The sequence below is a fragment of the Danio rerio genome, chromosome 16 (assembly GCF_049306965.1).
Source record: "Danio rerio strain Tuebingen ecotype United States chromosome 16, GRCz12tu, whole genome shotgun sequence".
NCBI classification, from domain to species: Eukaryota; Metazoa; Chordata; class Actinopteri; order Cypriniformes; family Danionidae; genus Danio; species Danio rerio.
The window spans coordinates 24943370-24964419 of NC_133191.1; the positions used below are offsets into that span (position 1 = coordinate 24943370).

At 37.3% G+C, this 21050-nt stretch overlaps 1 protein-coding gene across 4 annotated transcripts in view; it reads left to right on the forward strand.

Moving 5' to 3' along the window:
* The window catches only part of kcnn3 (potassium intermediate/small conductance calcium-activated channel, subfamily N, member 3), a 120754-nt gene that overhangs the window by 52337 nt on the left and 47367 nt on the right, over positions 1-21050 (forward strand). For all 4 annotated transcript variants that reach the window (XR_012391739.1, XM_001921759.8, XM_009292295.5 and 1 more), the window contains one exon: positions 12535-12831. Coding sequence is in view for 3 of the 4 variants with exons in the window: in XM_001921759.8 (XP_001921794.2) it covers positions 12535-12831 (297 nt within the window). In the remaining variant the exon portion in view is untranslated. The remainder of the gene's footprint in view (positions 1-12534; positions 12832-21050) is intronic.

Consider the following 21050-nt stretch of genomic DNA (forward strand, 5'->3'; position numbering starts at 1 on the left):
TCCAAGGCCTTTCCACTAGTTTTTTTTTTTTTTTAAATCACCGGCAGATTTCCCAGCTTATTTAGCCTTTGTGCGTCTGTGTCCTGCGGTGATGGGGTATTTTGGGCCTGCCTCGCTGGTAATCTGACTTGATTGGAGTTACCTGCTGTTCTCTTGATTTTTTTTTCTAGGCTGCCTTAAAGGAACACTCCACTTTTTTGGGAAATAGTTTCACTTTACTAGTCCAGAAGAGTTAAATAGCTGAGTTTTATGTTATTTTAATTTAATAAGTTGATATCCTAGTCTGGTGGGAGCATTTTTAGCTTAGCATAAATTGAATCTCTCAAAAAAATATATATATATATATATTTGTTTTATATTAATATAAATACATATTAAATATGTTTTAATAATTTTCCTATTTTAAAGCGTGACACTTCTATAGTTACATCTTCTACTACGACTGATGGAAAATGAAAAGTTGCTATTTTCTAAGCAGATATGACTGAGAACTATAGCTACTCTCATTCCAGCATAATAATCAAGAAACATTGCTACCATACTATAGATGCAGCAGTCCCATTGATATTAGTTCACTAGCAGGTAACAAGGCAACAATGCTGGGCAATATAATTTTAGGCTCTATCATCTTCATTTAAATTTTTGAGCAAGATGTTAATAGTCTAATCTGATTCAATGATTTATGCTAAGCTAAGCTAAAAGTGCTTCCACCAGACCTGGAGCTCAACTGAATGGCCTAAAAATGGTAAAACTCAAGTGTTCAACTTCAGTGGAGTTATAAATTGAGACCATTTCAAAAAATAAAAAAAAATTAAATAAAATAGAGTGGTACATTTAAGCTGGCTGATATTTTTGTATTTTATTTATTTATTTTGTGATTGTTTTTTTTTTTATCTGTGACAATGATCATAATGAATTCCCCTTTGGGCATAATTGACAGTTATGTTTATGTACTGATAGCTGTTTAAATACCTTTACAATTATTCTAGCCTTTGATGAAGTTCTGATATGAATAGACATTTTGGATCACTGTCAGTAAGGCATTTGTTGAAATTAGATCATTCATTCATTCATTTATTCATTTTCTTTTTGGCTTAATCCCTTTATTAATCTGGGGTCACCACAGCGGAATGAACCGCCAACTTATCCAGCACATGTTTTACGCAGCAGATGCCCTTCCAGTTGGGCGAAGCAGTAGGTAGTGCTGTTGCCTCACAGCAAGAAGGTCGCTGGGTCACTGGTTCGAGCCTCGGCTCAGTTGGCGTTTCTGTGTGGAGTTTGCATGTTCTCCCTGCGTTCGTGTGGGTTTCCTCCGGGTGCTCCGGTTTCCCCCACAGTCCAAAGACATGTGGTACAGGCGAATTGGGTAGGCTAAATTGTCCGTAGTGTATGAGTGTGTGTGAATGTGTGTGTGGATGTTTCCCAGAGATGGGTTGTGTCTGGAAGGGCATCCTCTGCGTAAAAACTTGCTGGATTGGTGGTTCATTCCACTGTGGCGACCCTGGATTAATAAAGAGACTAAGCCGACAAGAAAATGAATGAATGAATGCCCTTTCAGTTGCAACCAATCTCTGGGAAACATCTATACACTCTTATTCACATTCTCATACACTAAGGACAAATTAGCCTACCCACTTTACCTGTACCGCATGTCTTTGGACTGTGGGGGAAACCGGAGCACCCGGAGTTAACCCACACAAACCCAGGAAGAACATGCAAACTCCACACATAAATGCCAACTGACCCAGCTGAGGCTCGAACTAGCAACCTTTTTGCTGTAACCAACAGAACTACCTATTGCACCACTGCATCGCCTGACATTACATTATCTGTGTGGACATTTATTCCACATTTATTCCACACATTTCAAGTGTAGGACTCTATGATACTGGGGAAAATGATAACGCTATATATATATTTTTTTTCTCTTTTTTTTCTGCAATATGATATGGAAACAGTTCATTATTTTATTACAATTGGTTAATTGATAAATATAATAAAACAAAGACACAGATAAAATAAGCAACCCCTAATGGTTTTGTGTCTGAATTGTCTTGCTGTATCCAGGTAGAGAGATTTAATAATACAATTTCAAATAACACCTAATAATCTTCGCTGCATAACTTAAACATAATTAGTCTTTATTAAAATTACAAAAGCAACAGTGTTTATGAGAATACACGCTCATTCTGGGCATTTTGACAGTTTTTGTGTGTGTATGTGTCCATTTAGGCACAAAAAAAAAAAAAAAAAAAAAAGCAAGAGAATTGAACTCAGTGTTCCCATGCTGACTGCATGGATCTGTATGATTTTTGCTTCCTTTGTTTTCATTTGCCTTTGCTTGCTTTTATTTACTTTTAGTTTAGCTTGGTTGCTTCTACTTTGTTTGCTTGTTTGGTTGGTTGTTGTTTGGTTTTGTATTGGTTCATTTGCATTTATTAGTATCATGATTCTTTTGATTCAGTGTTTTGTCTGTTATCATTTCAATTTTCTTTGCTTTTATTTAAATGTTTTTTTTTTTTTTTTGTGGCTTTTGTTAATTTACATGGGGCCATTAATTAGCTTTTTCTTGGTTTTGTTTGCTTGTGTTTTGTTTCCATTTTGTTTATTTTTGTTTGAGTGTTTTATTTGATTTTCTTTTTTTCTCTCTTTTTTAGCTTTTGGTTTGGTGTTTTGTTTTATTTTGTTTAGTTTTGTTTAATTTGTTTGCTTTTCTATGGGTGCTTTGCTAGCTTTTTTTTCATCTGGGTATTTTATTTGCTTTTGTATATAGTTTTTTTATTTTCATTGGTGTTTAACAAGACAATACTGTACATAATAGTATACAATACAACATAATAAAAATTACAGACTGTCTTAGTTTTCTTATTTTGCTTTTGTATAGTTTTTTGCTTTTACTATTGTCTGGTTGTTTCTTTTCATAGCTTGTTTGTTGCTTTGCTTTTATTTTGGTGTTTTGTTTGATTTTTTTTACATTAATTGAATTTATGTTCTTTTGTTTGGGTGTTTATTTTGTTTGGTTTTGTCTGGGTGTATTATTTGTTTGTTTTGATCATACTATAAAATGTTCTTTATTTCAGGCAAAATAGGTTGATGGCCTAATCTCCTAAATCTCCTGGCCAAAAAAATAAATTTTTGGCTATAAAATTCATTTTAAATAGCTTAAAATAGGCAAATGTTAGCTCTACTGAACATTTAAAACATAACCCATTCACAGCATTTATCATTGTGTCTGCTACAATTTTTTTGAATTAACATTACTAAGAAAATAAAAGGCGGCATTTGGCGGCAAAAGGTTGCTGGTTCAAGTCCTGGCTGGGTAAGTTGGCATGTTCTTCATGTGTTCGAGTGGGTTTTCTTCAGGTGCTCTGGTTTTTCCTACAGTTCAAAGACATGCGCTATAGGTATGGGTGTTTATATGTGTATGGGTGTTTTCCAGTGCTGGGTTGCGGCTGGAAGAGCATCCACTGCGAACATATTCTGGAATAGTTGGCATTCATTCTGCTATATGGTAACCTCTAAAATCCACTGTAAATAAAATAGTCAAACTTTATATCAACAAACCATTAACTATGAATTTTACTTCCATAAACTCTTAACTCTTAACTGCGTATTAATAGTTTTCAGTTAGTAGTTGGGCTTAACAAGGCAGGCAATAAGTCAAAAGATAATTGTGAGAATTTGTCTCCCTATTAAGTTTTACCAATAAAATGTATCACGTGCTTCAAGTCCAAGTGTATTTATTTAATCAACACGAATCCAATTGTTTTACATGCTTTATGTTAATTGCACTATATACATCTACCTTATATCGTTTTTCAGATTATGAAAACATGACTAATACTAGATCATTAATTTATTCATTCATTCATTCATTCATTCATTCATTCATTTATCCATTCATTTATTTTCTTTTCGGCTTAGTCCCTTTCTTAATAGATTAAATGGTGAATAAATAGTTTTCATTTTTCCCCTGGCAAAATCTAGTTAACAGTCCGGCTTTACCAGGGTTTGTGTGGTACATGTTGAGTGGGAATATCAGGAAGGACTCAAACTGCACAGTCATAGCTGTCAGATTTGACAGAAATCTGCAGAACTGTACATCACATGGTCTGACAAAAAGACAGTTGACTTTAACTTAAGATCTCACTGGGGTCATATCACGCAATCTGACAAGCAGCAACGATAAAACCATCCCCAAAACCCTGGACTTCAGTTTGGAGCTCTGAATTAGTATGTATGTAAGCGTTTGTTTGTGTATGTGTGGCTTCTAATGCTATTATCATAACAAAGGTGTTCATCTCTGACAGGGCAAAACATCCAAACAGACACTATTATTCTCGCTCTGCTTCACTCTTTCAGACTCTCTCCTCTTTTAACCTCCGTCTTCCTCCTGGACTGTCCCACTTTTTTTTCTTTGTATCGTTCTTCATTTTATGTCTGCATGCTCTCCTATTCATCCTTCCTTCCTATCCTAATTTTTCCTAATTGGCTCTGGCCCTCATTTGTTGGGAGGTTCTGGGTTTCTCTCTCTCGCTCTCTGATGGGTTTAGGGAGGCAGCTCAGTTCAGTCACTCATGTTGACAGATTACCTTCACTAATGGAATTTAATTATTCAGCATATCCTGGTGGCGATTTGGCCAGAAAAAGAACGACAGGATGGGTTGAGGAGCGAGGTAGCAGAGAGATGAATGGAGAGTAACGTGCAGAGGAGGAAAGGGAGCGATGATGATGAAGAAAAGTGAGATTTCAATGCTTTTAATGTTTCATTTTTTCTTACTTTTTTCTTTTTTTGTTCTCAAAGGAACATTCCCACAATTACTCAAACCGAAATAAGAACAGTTTTAACACAGATAAAAGTGATTTTTGTGGGGAGTGGGAATTATGAGAGAAGGAATTATGAGAGAAGCCACAAGTTATGACCGATAGATATCTAATACAATGTTATTTTCAGACAATATTTTGTTGTTGTGAACTGAAATTTGGTTAATTTGAGCTGATATTTATGTACCACTTTATCTTGTCCTGTTTTACATGAATATTCACTACTATTTTATCATAGGTATTACATAAACTGAGTAATGATTATGGTGGCTTGAGAAAGCCAACATACTGTTATACTACATTACCTTATTCTTCTGCTTGCGTCTTCTTCTTCTTCAACTATTTTAAGGACGCATCTCCTCCTAGACCATTTATACTACAATAACCAAACTAACTCAAAACCTCCAATCTATACTGAATTCAGTTGCTATATCTTTTCCAACTGATCCGTCTAACAGTTTTCTGAAAACTGACCCGGAAAACTCTGAAAAATGTCATTGACTTGCACAAAAACTCTGAAAAATGTCATTGACTTGAACAATTTCATGAACATTGAGCCAAACTTTGTGACCTCATAACTTTGCACCAGACTCTCATACAGACTTAGGAGTGGGCTCATTTAACTCAGACTACCAATCTGCCAGTCCCTGATGACCTTTCAACTAACTAGCAACACCCTAGCAACCGCTTATGGCACCCTAGCAACTGCCCAATAGACTTTTATTGTAAAAAAAAAAACTTCCATTGACTTTACATTGTTCATACTAACAATATACTAATCCATACTAGAAACATACTAATCCCTACTAGAAACACACTAACAACATACTTACATACTTAGCAACGCCTTAGCAACCACCAAGCAACCAATCAGAACACCTTAGCAACTGCCTAGCAATGCGTTAGCAACCACTCAGAACACCCTTGCAACCACCTAGCAATTTAGAACACCCTTGCAACACCTTAGCATGCCTTAGCAATTACCCAGAAACACCTTACCAACCACCTAGCAACCACTAAGAACATCCTAGCAACTGTCTAGTAACTACTTAGCTACGCCTTTGCATTTACCCAGCAACGCCTTAGCAACCACCTAGCAACCACTAAGAACACCCTAGCAACTAAATAGCAACACCTTGGAAACAATCTAGAACACCCTATCAACCACCTAGCAACACCTTATCAACCACCTAGAACACCCTAACAACACCTTAGTAACCACTCAGAACAACCTAGCAACAGTCTAGCAACGCCTTATCAACCACATAAACCACCATAGCAACACCATAGCAACTACTCAGGACACCTTAGCAACAGCATAGCAATGATTTAGCAACCACTCAAAATACCCTAGCAACAACATAGCAACACCTTAACAACTACATGGAACACCCTAGTAATCACCTAGTAATGCCTTAGCAACCGCCTAGCAACCACCTTGCAACATCTTGGCAGCCATTCAGAACACCCTAGATCTATCTATCTATCTATCTATCTATCTATCTATCTATCTATCTATCTATCTATCTATCTATCTATCTATCTATCTATCTATCTATCTATCTATCTATCTATCTATCTATCTATCCATCCATCCATCCATCCATCCATCCATCCATCCATCCATCCATCCATCCATCCATCCATCCATCCATCCATCCATCCATCCATCCATCCATCCATCCATCCATCCATCCATCCATCCATCCATCCATCTATGCCAACTGTTTCAAACTTTTAATAAACACAATGCAATTTTTATTAAATAGGTCACACTTTAGTGTAGGGTTTAAATCTTGGTATTAATTTATTAACTATGATTTGTAATAAACTCAATAAACTCTTAATTTGCTGCTTATTAATAGTATGGCACTAGTGAAGTCTAGCTGTTGTGCCTGGTAAAGGATGTAGATAATAAACATGCAGAATAAACTTTATAATCACGAAGAAACAAATATTTATAGTAGATTTTCCATGCATTTAAACATTTAAATATGTATTTATTATTCACGATATTTAGTAATCAGCCATTTTTCTTTGACTTGTAATTGATTGCAGACAATACAACAAATACTATTTAATGTGTTCTTCATTATTTATTTATTTATTTATTTATTTATTTATTTAAATTAACATGTATTACAATTTTGGATCTTGCAACACATAAACAGTAAAGCATTTAGCATTTGTAATGTTGCCATTCCTTTTCAAAACATTTAAAAGATGTTTAAGGACTGTAGACACCAAGTGATGAAGTGTTTTAGGTATAATTTTGTCCCATTCTTCCTGTAAACAAGTCTTAAGATGGGCAACAGTACAGGCACTTCATTGTTGCATTTTGCGCTTCAAAATCCACCACACATTATCTATCAGAGACAGGTTAGGACTGTAGGCAGGCCTGTCAATTACCTGTGTCCTCTTCCTCCTCAGCCAGGACACGATAATGTGTGCAGAATGTGGTTTTGCATTGTCTTGTTGAAAGATGCATGGGCGTCCCTGGAAAAGAAGGCAGCGTGCTTCAAAATCTCTATGTACTTTTCAGCATTAACGGTGCCATCACAGAAGTGCAAGCTTTGCCAAGGGCACTGACACAAAAGACATAATTTATCTCAAATGCACTATGATGTGGTAGCTGCTCAAACTACTTAAAAAAAACAGAAACTCTGCACGAATTCACTGTGTGTGTTTGCTGGACAGTCTTTCACTGACACTGAAGTTACAGTGAAGTTAAAATGTAAACTTCATTTCTCATCTCTCTCTCTCTCTCTCACACACACACACACACACACACGCACGCACGCACGCACACACGCACGCACACACACACACACACACACACAAACTGTGGTCCTTTAAACTGCTGGCATAACATTTCCTCTCCTTTCAGCTGTTATAGCGATACTTGTGGATCCAGCCACGAGCGTGTGTCTGCAGAGCATGTTTTCTTCACCACGTCTATCATGAATCAGCTGTGATCGCCGCTGCTGTTTATCTGTGTCACTCATCGGTGAACAGCGACAGAGCATTAGAGGACAAAAAGGACAAAACTGTATTACAAATAATATATAAATATTAATATAGTTATATATTTTTCTTGTGCTGTGAAGTATAATATAAAATTGTGTATAGAAAGCACCGTCAATGCACTGTGAAGGACCGAGATATTGTATTGAACCAAATCGATGGCATGATAATAGTAACCGAACCATGAGACTAGTGTGGCTTCACACCTTAAGTTTCCACTGTGTGATGGTCCATCCCAGATGTCTTAGAGCCCAGAGAAGTCAACAGCACTTCTTGACACTGTTAACATAGGGCTTCCTTTTGGCACAGGACAGTTTTCAGTGGCATTTCTGGATGTAACTGCCTATTGTTACTTGACAAAGATTATGCAAAGTTGTTCTGAGCCCAAGTGATAATATTGCTTATAGATAAATGAGGATTCTTGATGCAGTGCCACATGAGGGATCGGAGATCACAGTTGTTCTGCTTAGGCTTGTGACTTTGTCCTTTACACTCTGAAATTCCCCCAGATTTCTTGAATCTTTTATTTATTTTATGCAATGTTGAAGGTGAAATATTCAAATGTCTTCTTATCTTTTTTGAGGTACATTGTTTTTAAACATTCATTCATTCATTTATTCATTCATTCATTCATTCATTTATTCATTCATTCATTCATTCATTCGTTCAATTTCTTTTCGGCTTAGTCCCTTCATTAATCTGGGGTCGCCACAGCGGAATGAAGTGCCAACTATTAACGAACCAGCATTTTTTTTTTTACGCAGCGGATGCCCTTCTAGCTGCAACCCATCTCTGGGAAACATCCATACACACTCATTCACTACGGACAATTTAGCCTATCCAATTCACCTGTACAGCATGCTTTTGGGCTGTGCGGGAAACGGAGCACCCAGAGGAAACCCATGAGGATGCAGGGAGAACATGCAAACTCCACACAGAAAAACCAACTTACCAAGTCGAGGCTCAAACCAGCAACCTTTTTGCTGTGAGGCGACAGCACTACCTACTGCGCCACTGCGTTGCCTGTTTTTAAACATTTTAATAATTTTCTCACGTATCTGTAGGCAAACCTCGGTCCATCTTTGCTCCTAAAGTACTAGACCTTTCTTATATGCTACTTTTTTTGTATCAAATCATAATTACAATCACCTGTTGACATCACTGCTAGAAAATAGGAATCAAATTTTTACTATTTTAGTCTCTTTTTCTTTTAATCAAACTATTATTTGTATAGGTCATGTAAGAATCATATATTAACTGAACTTCTACTGTTGTGTGTGAGATGCTGTGCATACTAATTAGCATTTTTGCAAAAGCAAATGCTGGTCCAAAATTTAATTCAGCTCTGCAGAAACTTCCTGTCTAAAGAAAGGTGTTAAAACTGAACACAGAGCACAAAAAGTTTTATGTTTTTATCGTTGTGCAGAGAATTCCACCTGTTAATATCAGCTGCCTATATAAGTTGAAGTCAGGAAAAGAAAGTTGTTGCGCACCTCCTTATTGTAACTTCTGCATTGCTTTGAGGATAACAGAATTCTGTGAATCGAATTATTCATTTGTATCCAGTAAATTGTTACGATTTTTGACATTGAAGAAAAACCTCTCCTAAGCTTTTTTCTTGAACACGCATGGAGTTGATTGAATATTCCAACATCACCTGTTTTAAATCACATCATTATTTAACCAGTTTACCTGAGAACCCTAAACTGCTCCTGCTACTTTTTTTGGAATGTGTTACAGGTCTAATGACAGGAAAGGATGAATATTTACAAATGAAACGAAGTTGACCAGACAAAACATCAACTATTTTGTGTTCTATGCTGTCTGCAATGAAATACAAGTCACAGTAAATTTGGAAATCACTACTTTTTTATTTATGTTTTCCATACTGTCCCAAGTTTTTCTGATTGGGGATTGTGCTTAATCATATCATTTAATTTCCTTCACACTGTCTATGCCCTGATTTTCAATAATTCATTCAGATACAAAAAATAAATGACATCGAATCAGCCACAGCCCATTGTAGATGTCAGTGGCATCAGTCATTAAGACCCATATCGGTCAAGCATTATTCATAAGTCATATCAGTCAACCATTATTCATACATGCCATCCATACAAGCCTCACACATGCACACACACACACACTTGCATATTCTCTTTCATTCTGCTTCCCACACGAGCGTATTTTCCCCGCACATTCATTCCCTTTCTCGGTTCTTTCCCTGCCTTCCACCTCCATCTCACTCTCTCTCTTTTGCACTCACACACACATGCACAAACACACACATTCACGCACACAAACACACAGTCATTCTCTTCCTCTCTCACCAGGGGACCCTAATTAAGCTTGGCTGGTCTTTGATGTTGTCGCCTAGGCAACAGTCACCATGACGAGGCTGGCTTTTCCAGAAAAAAAAAAAACATGCGCATTTTACAGCCATACAACATGCACTGTGCCCTTCACACACACACATGTACGAGCAATTACACAAGCATCAGATGCCAGCAAGACCTGTTGCACTGTGACACAACCTTTCCATGAACATAGGCAAGCATAATATATGTCCTGGAACTCATTCATGAGTATTCAGGATTCCCGTGTAATTATTTCCAGTGTGTGTGTGTGCATGTCTCAGTGGGGAAAACCCTGCTTGCCTTCTGCTTATCAATTAAACAAACCTCGGCAATCTAACACTTACAATTAACATTAAACACATCTAGCGCCGCCAGCCAGTACAATTAGCTTCCCGTTTTCGTCGTTAGGCTCCGCTGATATACCGCCTGACACCAAGTTGCACTGGGAGAGAGAAGGAGAGAAGCAGAGGCTCATATAACTGTCAGTAGACATTATGCCAGAGGAATTCTGTTTGCTTATTGCTCGATCTGTTTGGCGTCGCCGGCAGGATAAAATGACTATCTGAGCGTGTTCTCATTGTGCGGCTCATCAATCTGTTTTCTTTGCTTTTCGCCTCCTGCAAACACACTATGGTGGTTCAGTTCGTATGATGGCAGCTCCCTTTATTAGTCGTTCTAATGAGCCAATCTGAATTATTAATTTGTAATTGAAGTTTTTTTTTTTTTTTTTTGATTAAACAGATGATGAATGGTTGAGTGGTTATGTGGTTCGACTTTTTTTGTTGTTGTTGGATGCTGAGAGGCATGACATGACAAGCTATTTGTTTGTCCATGGCCGAAAGCGGAAATATTTGTGCGGTGTAACAATTTTAGCTGATAAGAGTGTGTTTTGTGTTTAATGAATGCATTTTTGGGTTCCCTCCGGAGTATCTAATGGGTTTTGCTGAATAGCTTTTTGATTTATGAAGCATTTTTGAATTGAGATGGTTGTTTGTGAAGGCTCTTCTGTTTTGGTCAAAAAATGTAAATTACACAAAGACATGCTTCTGATGAAAAACCCATCAAAAAATCCTGAGGGAACACATGACCCTGCTGGTTCTCTGTCGGGTTTGTGGATTACAAGATGATTTTTATGTTCTAAAAAGCAATAAACAGGAAAATAAATGTTGGGACAAAGTAATTTTCATGTTTATTTTATTTTACTGGGGTGTGTGAATGAGTGTTTCCCAGTGTTGGGTTGCAGCTGGAAGGGCATCCACTGTGTAAAACTTACGCGGGATAAGTTGGCGGTTCATTCGCTGCAGTGGTGACCCCAGATTAATAAAGGGACTAAGCTGAAAAGAAAATTAACTAATTAATATTATTTTACTTTATTTATTTTCATTCATTCATTCACTTTCTTTTCCCTTAGTCCCATTATTAATCAGGGGTTGCCATAGCAGAATGGACCTTATACAGCATATGTTTTACGCAGTGGATGCCATTTCAGCTGCAACCCAGCACTGGGAAACACCAATATACTCTTGCATTCACATACTCAAACACAACGCTCAATTTAGCTTAGTATACAGGATGTGTTTGGACTGTGGGGAAACCCATGCAAACACAGGGAGAACATGCAAACTCCACAGAGAAATGCCAACTGACCCAGCTGAGACTCGAACCAGCGACCTTCTTGCTGTGGGGCGATCTTGTTACCCACTGCACATGTCGCTCCTTTATTTTATTTTATTTTATTTTATTTTATTTTATTTTATTTTATTTTATTTTATTTTATTTTATTTTATTTTATAACACATTTCAATATGTTGTCTTTTTTCTGTCACATTTGTGGAAAATGTATAATTGTACATTGAAAATGATAATTTTTGCTAAATTGTTGCAAACAATTTATATGGGTTGAATTTCAACAAACAAACAAATAAAATTGACTAATAATCAGCTTAATTTGTTTGTTTAAATTTAACCCAAATAACTTGTTTGCAACTACTTACCTTAAAACAATTGAGCAAATGCAATGATTTTTTTTTTAAGTGTAGAAATGTTAAAATCAAATCTAGCCATTTTCCTAATTGCCTTACAGCACTCTATCTGATCTGAACATGGTGTTTGACTAAAATAACAAGTAATAAAGCTTTTCATGAAGCCTGGATTTTTATTTCTTCGTCTTATGTCATTGTTGTAACTACTGACTGCTGTGTTCCCTTAAGTCCTCCTTTTAAAAAGACTGAATACAAATGTGACATCTATTATGTAAATTGAAATTTTGCAGGGAAACTCTGCTCAATTTGCATTATTTAACATTCCAATTCTGTCTTTTCCCCTTCAGCTTTTCGTCATCGACAATGGTGCAGACGACTGGCGAATTGCCATGACCATGGAGAGGGTGCTGCTTATCGCTCTGGAGCTGATCGTTTCGGCGGTTCACCCGGTGCCCGGGGACTTCAAGTTTATGTGGCGGGCGAGACTGGCCTTCTCCTATGCTCCCTCGCAGGCGGAGGCAGATCTAGACATGGTGCTGTCTGTACCCATGTTTCTTAGACTCTACCTCATCGCCCGCGTCATGCTGCTACATAGCAAGCTCTTCACGGACGCCTCCTCCCGCAGCATAGGGGCACTCAACAAGGTCAGAGGTTAAAACTGATAGTTCAGGATGCTAATTCATATTTTTTCACTATGAATTCAGACACACATTTTATATAGAAAGTATTCATAGCACTTCACTTTTTCTTTATTTTTTATGTTACAGCCTCCAAACTGGATTAAATTCATTAATTTCCTCAAAATTCTACACACAATAGCCTGTAATTACAATGTTAAAAAGCTTGTTCGAAATTCTTACAAATTTATTCCAAATAAAAAACCTGAAAAATCACATGTACATAAGTATTCACAGCCTTTGCTCAAGCCTCTTGATGCACCTTTGGCAGCAAGTACAGCCTCAAGTCTTTTTGAATATGATGCCACAAGCTTGGCACACCTGTCTTTGAGAATTTTTGCCCATTCCTCTTTGCAGTACCTCCCAAACTCTATCAAGTTGAATGGGAAGTGACGGCGTACAGCCATTTTCTGATCCTTTCAGAGATGTCCAATAGGATTTGGGTCTGGGCTCTGGCTGGGCCACTCAGTGACATTCACCAAGTTGTTGTGAAGCCCCTCCATTGATATTTTGATAGTGTACTTTGGGTCATTGTCTTGCTTAAAGATGAACCGTCACCCCAGTCTGAGGTCAAGAGCACTCTGAAACAGGTTTTTATTCAGGATGTCTGTGTAAATTGTTGCATTCATCTTTCCCTCTATTCTGACTAGTCTTCCAGTTCCTGCTGCTGAAAAACTTCCCCACAGCATGATGCTGCCACCACCATGCTTCACTGTAGGGATGGTATTAGCCTGGTGATGAGCGCTGCCTGGTTTTCTCCAAACATTGTACCTGGCATTCACTCCAAAGAGTTCAATTTTAGTCCCATCAGACCAGAGAATTTAGTTTCTTATGGTCTAAGAGTCCTTCAGATGCCTTTTGGAAAATTCCAGGGGAGTGGCTTCCGTCTGTCCACTTTACCATACAGGCCTGATTGGTGGATTGCTGCACATACTGTATGGTTGTCACTCCTCTCCACAGAGAAACGCTGGAACCTTGATAGATTGACCATCGGATTATTAATCACCTCCCTGACTAAGGCCCTTCTACCAGGTTGATCACTCAGCTTAGATGGCTGGCCAGCTCTAGAAAGAGTCCTGGTGGTTCCAAACATCTTCCACTTACGGATGATGGAGGCCACTGTGCTCATTGGAACTTTCAGAGCAGCAGAAATATTTCTGTAACCTTCCCCAGCCTTGTGCCTCAAGACAATCCTGTCTCGGAGGTCTACAGACAATTCCTTTGTCTTCATGCTTGGTTTGTGCTTTGACATGCACTGTCAACCCTGGAACCTTGTATAGACAGGTGTATACTTTTTCAAATCATGTTCAATCAACCGAATTGACCACAGGTGAACTCCAATTAAGTTGCAGAAACATCTCAAGAATGATCAGTGGAAACATAATGTACCTGAGCTCAATTTAAAGCTTCACGGCAATACTTATGCACATAGGATTTTTCAGCTTTTTTATTTTGAATAAATTTGCAACCATTTCAAAAAAATCTTCTTTCACATTGTCATTATGGGCTATTGTGTATAGCATTTTGAGGAAATTAATGAATTTAATCCATTTTGGAATAAGGCTGTAACATAAAATGTGGAAAAAGTGAAGCGCTATGAATACTTTCCAGATGTACTACTCAACTCATATTGTTTTTTTATGAACAAAGGCATGGCTGCCCATATTTGCTTGCTAGTTGAATTTTCTGATGATCATTTTCATTCAGGTATTCTGAAATGTGTATCAATTTCATTTGAAAATGGCATGATAAAATGTACTAGTTTATTCTTATTCTACTCTATAATATTTATAATAAACTAGAAGCAGTTGTTGAAGAATTTTACAGTTAAAAACATTTCTTCATCTACTGTGTTTCATTTATTTATACAGTTTTAATACACCATCATTTTGAAGTATCAACATATAAACATTGCATCTTTGTAATTCACGAACAAAATTACCAACAAAAGCAGGTGGTAATAAGAAAGAGGTAAGCTTAAGTAGAATTCATCTCAAATGGGAACATACTAATGGAGAAGGTGCACAGTTTTATTCTGAGAAAATCAATTTACTGTTACTCACTGCATATTGACATCATTCGTTCATTGATTTTTAGCCATAACAACAGCTTGTTTTGCTGCTTGATGTTGCAAATCGGTGTTATTATATTCATTCATTCATTCATTCATTAATTCATTCATTCATTCATTCATTTTCTTTTTGGCTCAGTCTCTTTATTAATCTGGGGTCGCCACAGCTGAATGAACCACCAACTTATCCAGCATATGTTTTACGCAGCGGATGCACTTCCAGCTGCAACCCATCACTGGAGAACACCCATACACTCTAATTCAAACACATACGCTACTGGACAATTTTAGCTTACCCAATTCACCTGTATCACATGTTTTTGGACTTGTGGTGGAAACCGGAGCACCTGGAGGAAACGCATGCAAACACGGGGAGAACATGCAAACTCCACACAGAAATGCCAACTGACACAGCTGAGGCTCGAACCGGCGACCTTCTTGCTGTGAGGCGACAGCACTACCTACTGTGCCACCGCATCGTAGTATTATTATATTATTTTTTATTAAGTGTTGTCATAAACACACTTTTTTGTAGACCAAGTTTGACCATTTCTTACAGTATTCCTATAACTATTTCCTCCATAGGCAAAAGAATCAAAAGTCCTAAATCGATTGCAGTAAGGGCTAACTTCCACATTGCAGAATAAGCTCAACAGTAAGGAAACCTAGTGTTAACCAATAATAGATTTTTACCTTAGCTTGTTTTGCCATTTTTGACAGTGTAAATTATTTCTTTATATCACCAAATTCCTAAAGGTGTCAATCACACACTTGAAGCTTCTGCCTTTGAGATAAATGGAATGCTAGTGGTTTGCTAACGTCAAGTGTTTGTGTTCAAATTGTAGAAGCCTCATCAGCTTGCTAGCTTCTCCCTTTCCATCTGCATTCAATGGCCCACTTGCGTCCAGATTGAATAAACACATCCTCTCAGGGAAAAAAGAAAAAAGCAAAACACTATTGTCCCTCCGATCCTGACTGTATGTCTATGCTGAAAAGAGCTCAATCTGTTCATCTTAGAGAAAGGCTGTACAAAGTGAAGCTGAAAGCAGTAAAGTTCAGTTTTACGATGACAATCATGAGTGCCAAGGCCTGTGGTTTTCAGCACTGGAGGAAGAGGTTTTGTGTGTGGTTATGCTGTTTGTTCAGTCTCTAGAGAGCGATGAACCTGTCAGCTTTACTGATGGTTAAAGGTTTTACACTGACCTAACAAATAGCCAAGCCTTTAAGTGTAACAGCTGCTTTTAAACTGTTGCAAGTTTGAAAAATGTAAACAAAATCCCCAAACAAGCCTTGTATGATTTGGTTATTAATTACAATCAATACTATTTATTATCAAATATGCATTGTCAATAAATGAGCTTGCAACATATTAATCTAAAACCACTTTGATATTGAAAATCAAAGACGTTATTTTGCACAATAAGTTATTTTAAATAAGTTATTTAACATAAATCAGCGAACTGAAACAATGGGAAAAGTTACACACTGTCCACTCATCTCCTGCCACCTGTAAACCGAGAGATGGGAAAGAAAACCATTTAATGATTTATTCATTATCAAAATATTTTAAAATGAATCATACACTCACTGGCCACTTTATTAGGTACACCTAATGTCCAACTGCTTTTTAATGCTAATCAAATTTCTATTCAGCCAATCACATGGCAGCAACTCAGTGCATTTAGGCATGTAGACATGTTTAAGACGATTTGCTGCAGTTTGAACCAAGCATCGGAATGTGGAAGAAAGGGGAATTAAGTGACTTTGAATGTGGCATGGTTGTTGGTGCCAAACGGGCTGGTCTGAGTATTTCAGAAACTGCTCATCTACTGGGATTTTCATGCACAACCATCTTTAGGGTTTACAGAAAATGGTTCGAAAAATAGAAATATCTAATGAGCGTCAGTTCTGTGGGAATAAATGCCTTGTTGATGCCAGAGGTCAGAGGAGAATGGCCAGACCGGTTGCAGCTGATAGAAAGGCAACAGTAACTCAAATAACCACTTGTTACAGCCGAGGTATGCAGAAAAGCATCTCTGAACGCAAAACATGTTGAACCTTGAAGCAGATGGGCTACAGCAGCAGTCAAAAAAATCTGCAATAACTGGGATGCTATCATGTTTATATGGGCCAAAATCTCTAAATATTTCCAGTAACTTGTTAAATCTATGCCACAAAAGATTAAGACAGTTCTAAAGGCAAAAAGGGGTCCAATACGGTACTAGTAAGCTGTACCTAGAAAAGTGGCCGGTGAGTGAATATATTTCTGTATAAAAAGCTCACCCCATATGTCAATGTATACTTACTATTTTTGAAATGAGGAGCTATGCTGCTGCACTTTGAATGGTGATTAGTTGTCAATATGTGTGAATATTGTTCCGATCTTGTGCTTAAAACAAGCACAAAAAAATCCAATAATAATGTCAAAAATTTGTTTTTGTTTTGTCGCTTATTTGAACATTATTGTTTAAACATTTTAACAGTTTTTCTCTAATCTTTTTGGTCACTACTTGTAGATACTTATTTCAGAACCCCTATTATTAAAAAAGTAGGTGACAAGCTTTGAGTAAGGAGTTCTGAGGACTAAAGCACAGAGGGCATTGGGCATTTATATAAGATTGAAAGTAAAAAGCAGAACAAAATCTACTCCAAAAGGTGGCAAAACACTCAGTCATGGCAGAGCAGGGATCAACAGTACTGTAATTGCAGAATACTTGTGTGACAGTTTATCACAGTTTTATCATGTGCAGTTATCATAGTGTCAAACAATTGCTTATTCATGGATTTGGAAGAATAAAGTACCTCACCTGCACACATGCAGCTTTTTTTCCACTTGATTGCCTAGACTCTCAGCTTTATCTACTCAGACAGATACAGTAGAGAAAACGTCAGAAATAGAAGGTGTTAGATTAAAAAAAAAAAAAAAAAAAAAAACAGTTGTCCTAAAGCATGTATGTCCTGTGTAGAAGTCTTGTTAATACTTTATTTTAAAAAAGGTAACACTTTTTTGATGGTCCATTTGAGTATTAATAGACTGTCTGTTTAATAATATCTGTTGATACTGCTCCTTCAACAGACATTTAACTGACTATGAGAAACTTTGCAAGTGCATGTCAACTTACACTTACCCTAACCCCAACCTCAATCCCGACCTAACAGTCTACTTACAATCTAATGAGAATTAGTTGGCATAAAGATGAAATGTAACTTAAATTCAACAAATGAACCATCAAAATAAAGTGTGACCTAAAAGTAAAACTATACAAGAACACTATAGCTGCATCTGAAATGGAATAATTGAATAAATTGTACATAGCATGAATGTCAATTTACTTCATGACCATTAGAAAAGTATGTTTTATATACTGTGAGTTTTAATAGTATTAATAGATTGAAATGTGCTACATTGACTATTTGTTGTTATCACATGATTTACACTTGTCTGTTTTGTCACTTCCCTCCTATTCATAATTTTCTGCTCTGGCCTTATGGGATACTAAATTGTTCATTGGATGCACTTCAGAATCTTGGCAGACGTAGTAGATAATCAAGGTACTTCTCTAATGCTACTCAACTCACATACTGTTTTTCACATTCTATATAGTAGGGAAGTAAGCAAATTCGGACACACCATATTTCTCTTGCTCAAAAACATTGAGTGATTTTAGTAAATCTTCATTACATTGTAAATATACAGATACATTTGACCTCAATGAGTTGAAAACAGCAATCAATTATGACTATAGACCACAAAAGCAGTCAAAAGGGACAACATTTTAAAAAATGGAGGATTTATACATAATTTCAAGAGTTCACACTTAGCTGATGATTGATTATAAAGCTTGTTTGGCATGCTGTCCCGGGAGAGAGCCCTGAGCTCATAAGATCCTCGAGCTCAGGGCTTCCATTCATTTGCAGGACGAGAGGGGTGTTTGAGCTTAGGTAGATCTCGAAACTCCCCTGCTGCAGTAGCTAATGCACAGATAGTGATTGCTCTTCAGAGATAACTACTTACTTGGAGCCTGTCTATGGTGCTGATTTGGATTAGTTAATAAACTTAAGTTACATGTTTTTGGATGGTGGTGGGAAACCGCGGAGCCCGGGGGAAGCCCACGTGAGCACAGGGAGAACGTGTAAACTTCGAACGGAAATGTCAGCTGTCTTGGTAAGAACTAGAAACAAGTACTTTCTTGCTGTGAGGGAACAGTGCTAACCACTGGGCCACCATGCCACCCATCTAGGAAAGGGGGAGGAGTAGGGGTGGAAGGGGGTATTCTTCAAAACGAAGGCTGTTACAGATGATGGCTGTTATATGCAACCCATGGTATTTCGTGGGACTGGCTGCAAGCAACCATAAACACGTGATCCTCTCGAAACTAGTTTAAAAATAAACTTTAAAGCGGAATAAATAAACTGTTCAATGATGTATGGTTTGTTAGAATAAGTCTAGATTTGGCCAAGATACAACTATTAGAAAATCTCAAATCTGAGGGTGTAAAAAATCTAAATATTGAAAAATCAGGATGACACGGTGGCTCAATGGTGAACACTGACATCTCACAACAAGAAATTAGCTGGTTCGTGTCTCAGTTGGGTCAGTTGGCATTTCTGTGTGGAGTTTGCATGTTCTCCCTATGTTTACATGCCATTCCCAGTAGTGTATTGTGTGTGTGTGTGTGTGTGTGTGTGTGTGTGTGTGTGTGTGTGTGTAAATGAGTGTGCATGGATGTTTTCCAGTACTGGGTTGCAGCTGGAAGGACATCCACTGTGTAAAACATATGCTGGAATAGTTGGCTGTTCGTTCTGGTCTGGCAACCCCTGATCAATAAAGGGATTATGCCGAAGATAAAATGAATGAATAAATAAGAAATTGCCTTTAAAGTTGTCCAAATTAACTTTTTGATAATGCATACTACTAATTAAAATGTACTATTGATAATAACAATAGAAAATTCACAAAATATTTTCATGGAACATGATCTGTGCTTAATATCCTAATAATTTTTGGCATGAAATAAAAATCTATCTATTATTGGCTATTGACAAAATGATACCTGTGCTATATAATACTAGTTTTGTGGTTCAGGTTCACATTTAACTTTAATATTTTGCACATGGAAGTGATGGTTGCAAATGACCTTCTACTGGAAAGACTCTAAGAGTTGTTTCTTTGGGAAACATTTATTTACTTGCACCTCATGAATGAACCCATTCATGAAACTAAATCAGACCAGTGCGGAGTACATTTTAGCAGAGTGCTTTTCATAATCATTTAGTTAGCTCAGCTGTAAGGCTTTGTGTACAACACAATGTGACATAAAATGTGACATTTTGTCAAACTACACTGCTACTTACTGGAAATAGGGGCTTATTACTGGAAAAGCTACCTTATTATGTACAGTGCTGAACGACTGCCATGTTACTAATGATGTTAGTAGTGCTGCTTCTTTTAGATGGTTGCTGCAAAAACGCATATATTGGGTGTATGTTGGCATTTAAAGACGTAAAAGCGTCAAGCCTCAGCTGAAGGTCAGTGTTGGACAGGAGCGTAATTGAATTATTTTTGCATTGTTAGGATGCAGCATCACAGCACGGTGTCATTTGATGACTGATGAATTTTCTGCTGTAATGGATTTTATGATTGATGGCTGTTCGTTTTTCAAGCAGGTTTATCTCTGCTCCCCCTTTAGATAGCTGATTGATGTCTCTGAATATTGTATATCTATTCAGCTTTGTGCTTAAAGGTTGACGAATGACTGGCGTGGATGTGAAGTGCTTGATGGTTCAAAGTTTGAGTTTTGTCCTCTGCTGCGGTTGTCATAATCCAAAACAGGTGAAAAGAGTCCTGATGTGGTTTCATTTGAATGGCTGATTGGAGAGGGTAATCACTTTGTCCTTTGAGAGAAGCTCTTGTTTCAAAGAGATGTAAATGCAAATTCTCTTTGCTCTCATGTGCTGTTTTATCATTAATGACGGTGTGGTCAATCTTAGCTAAGAGATCTCCGCCTTTGCTCTGAAGAGCTGCTCTTTGTGCGACTTTTTCGTAACAAATCAGTAATAACGATGTGGATGATAATGAAAATGATTGTTTTTAATCTATTTAATATGCACAAAA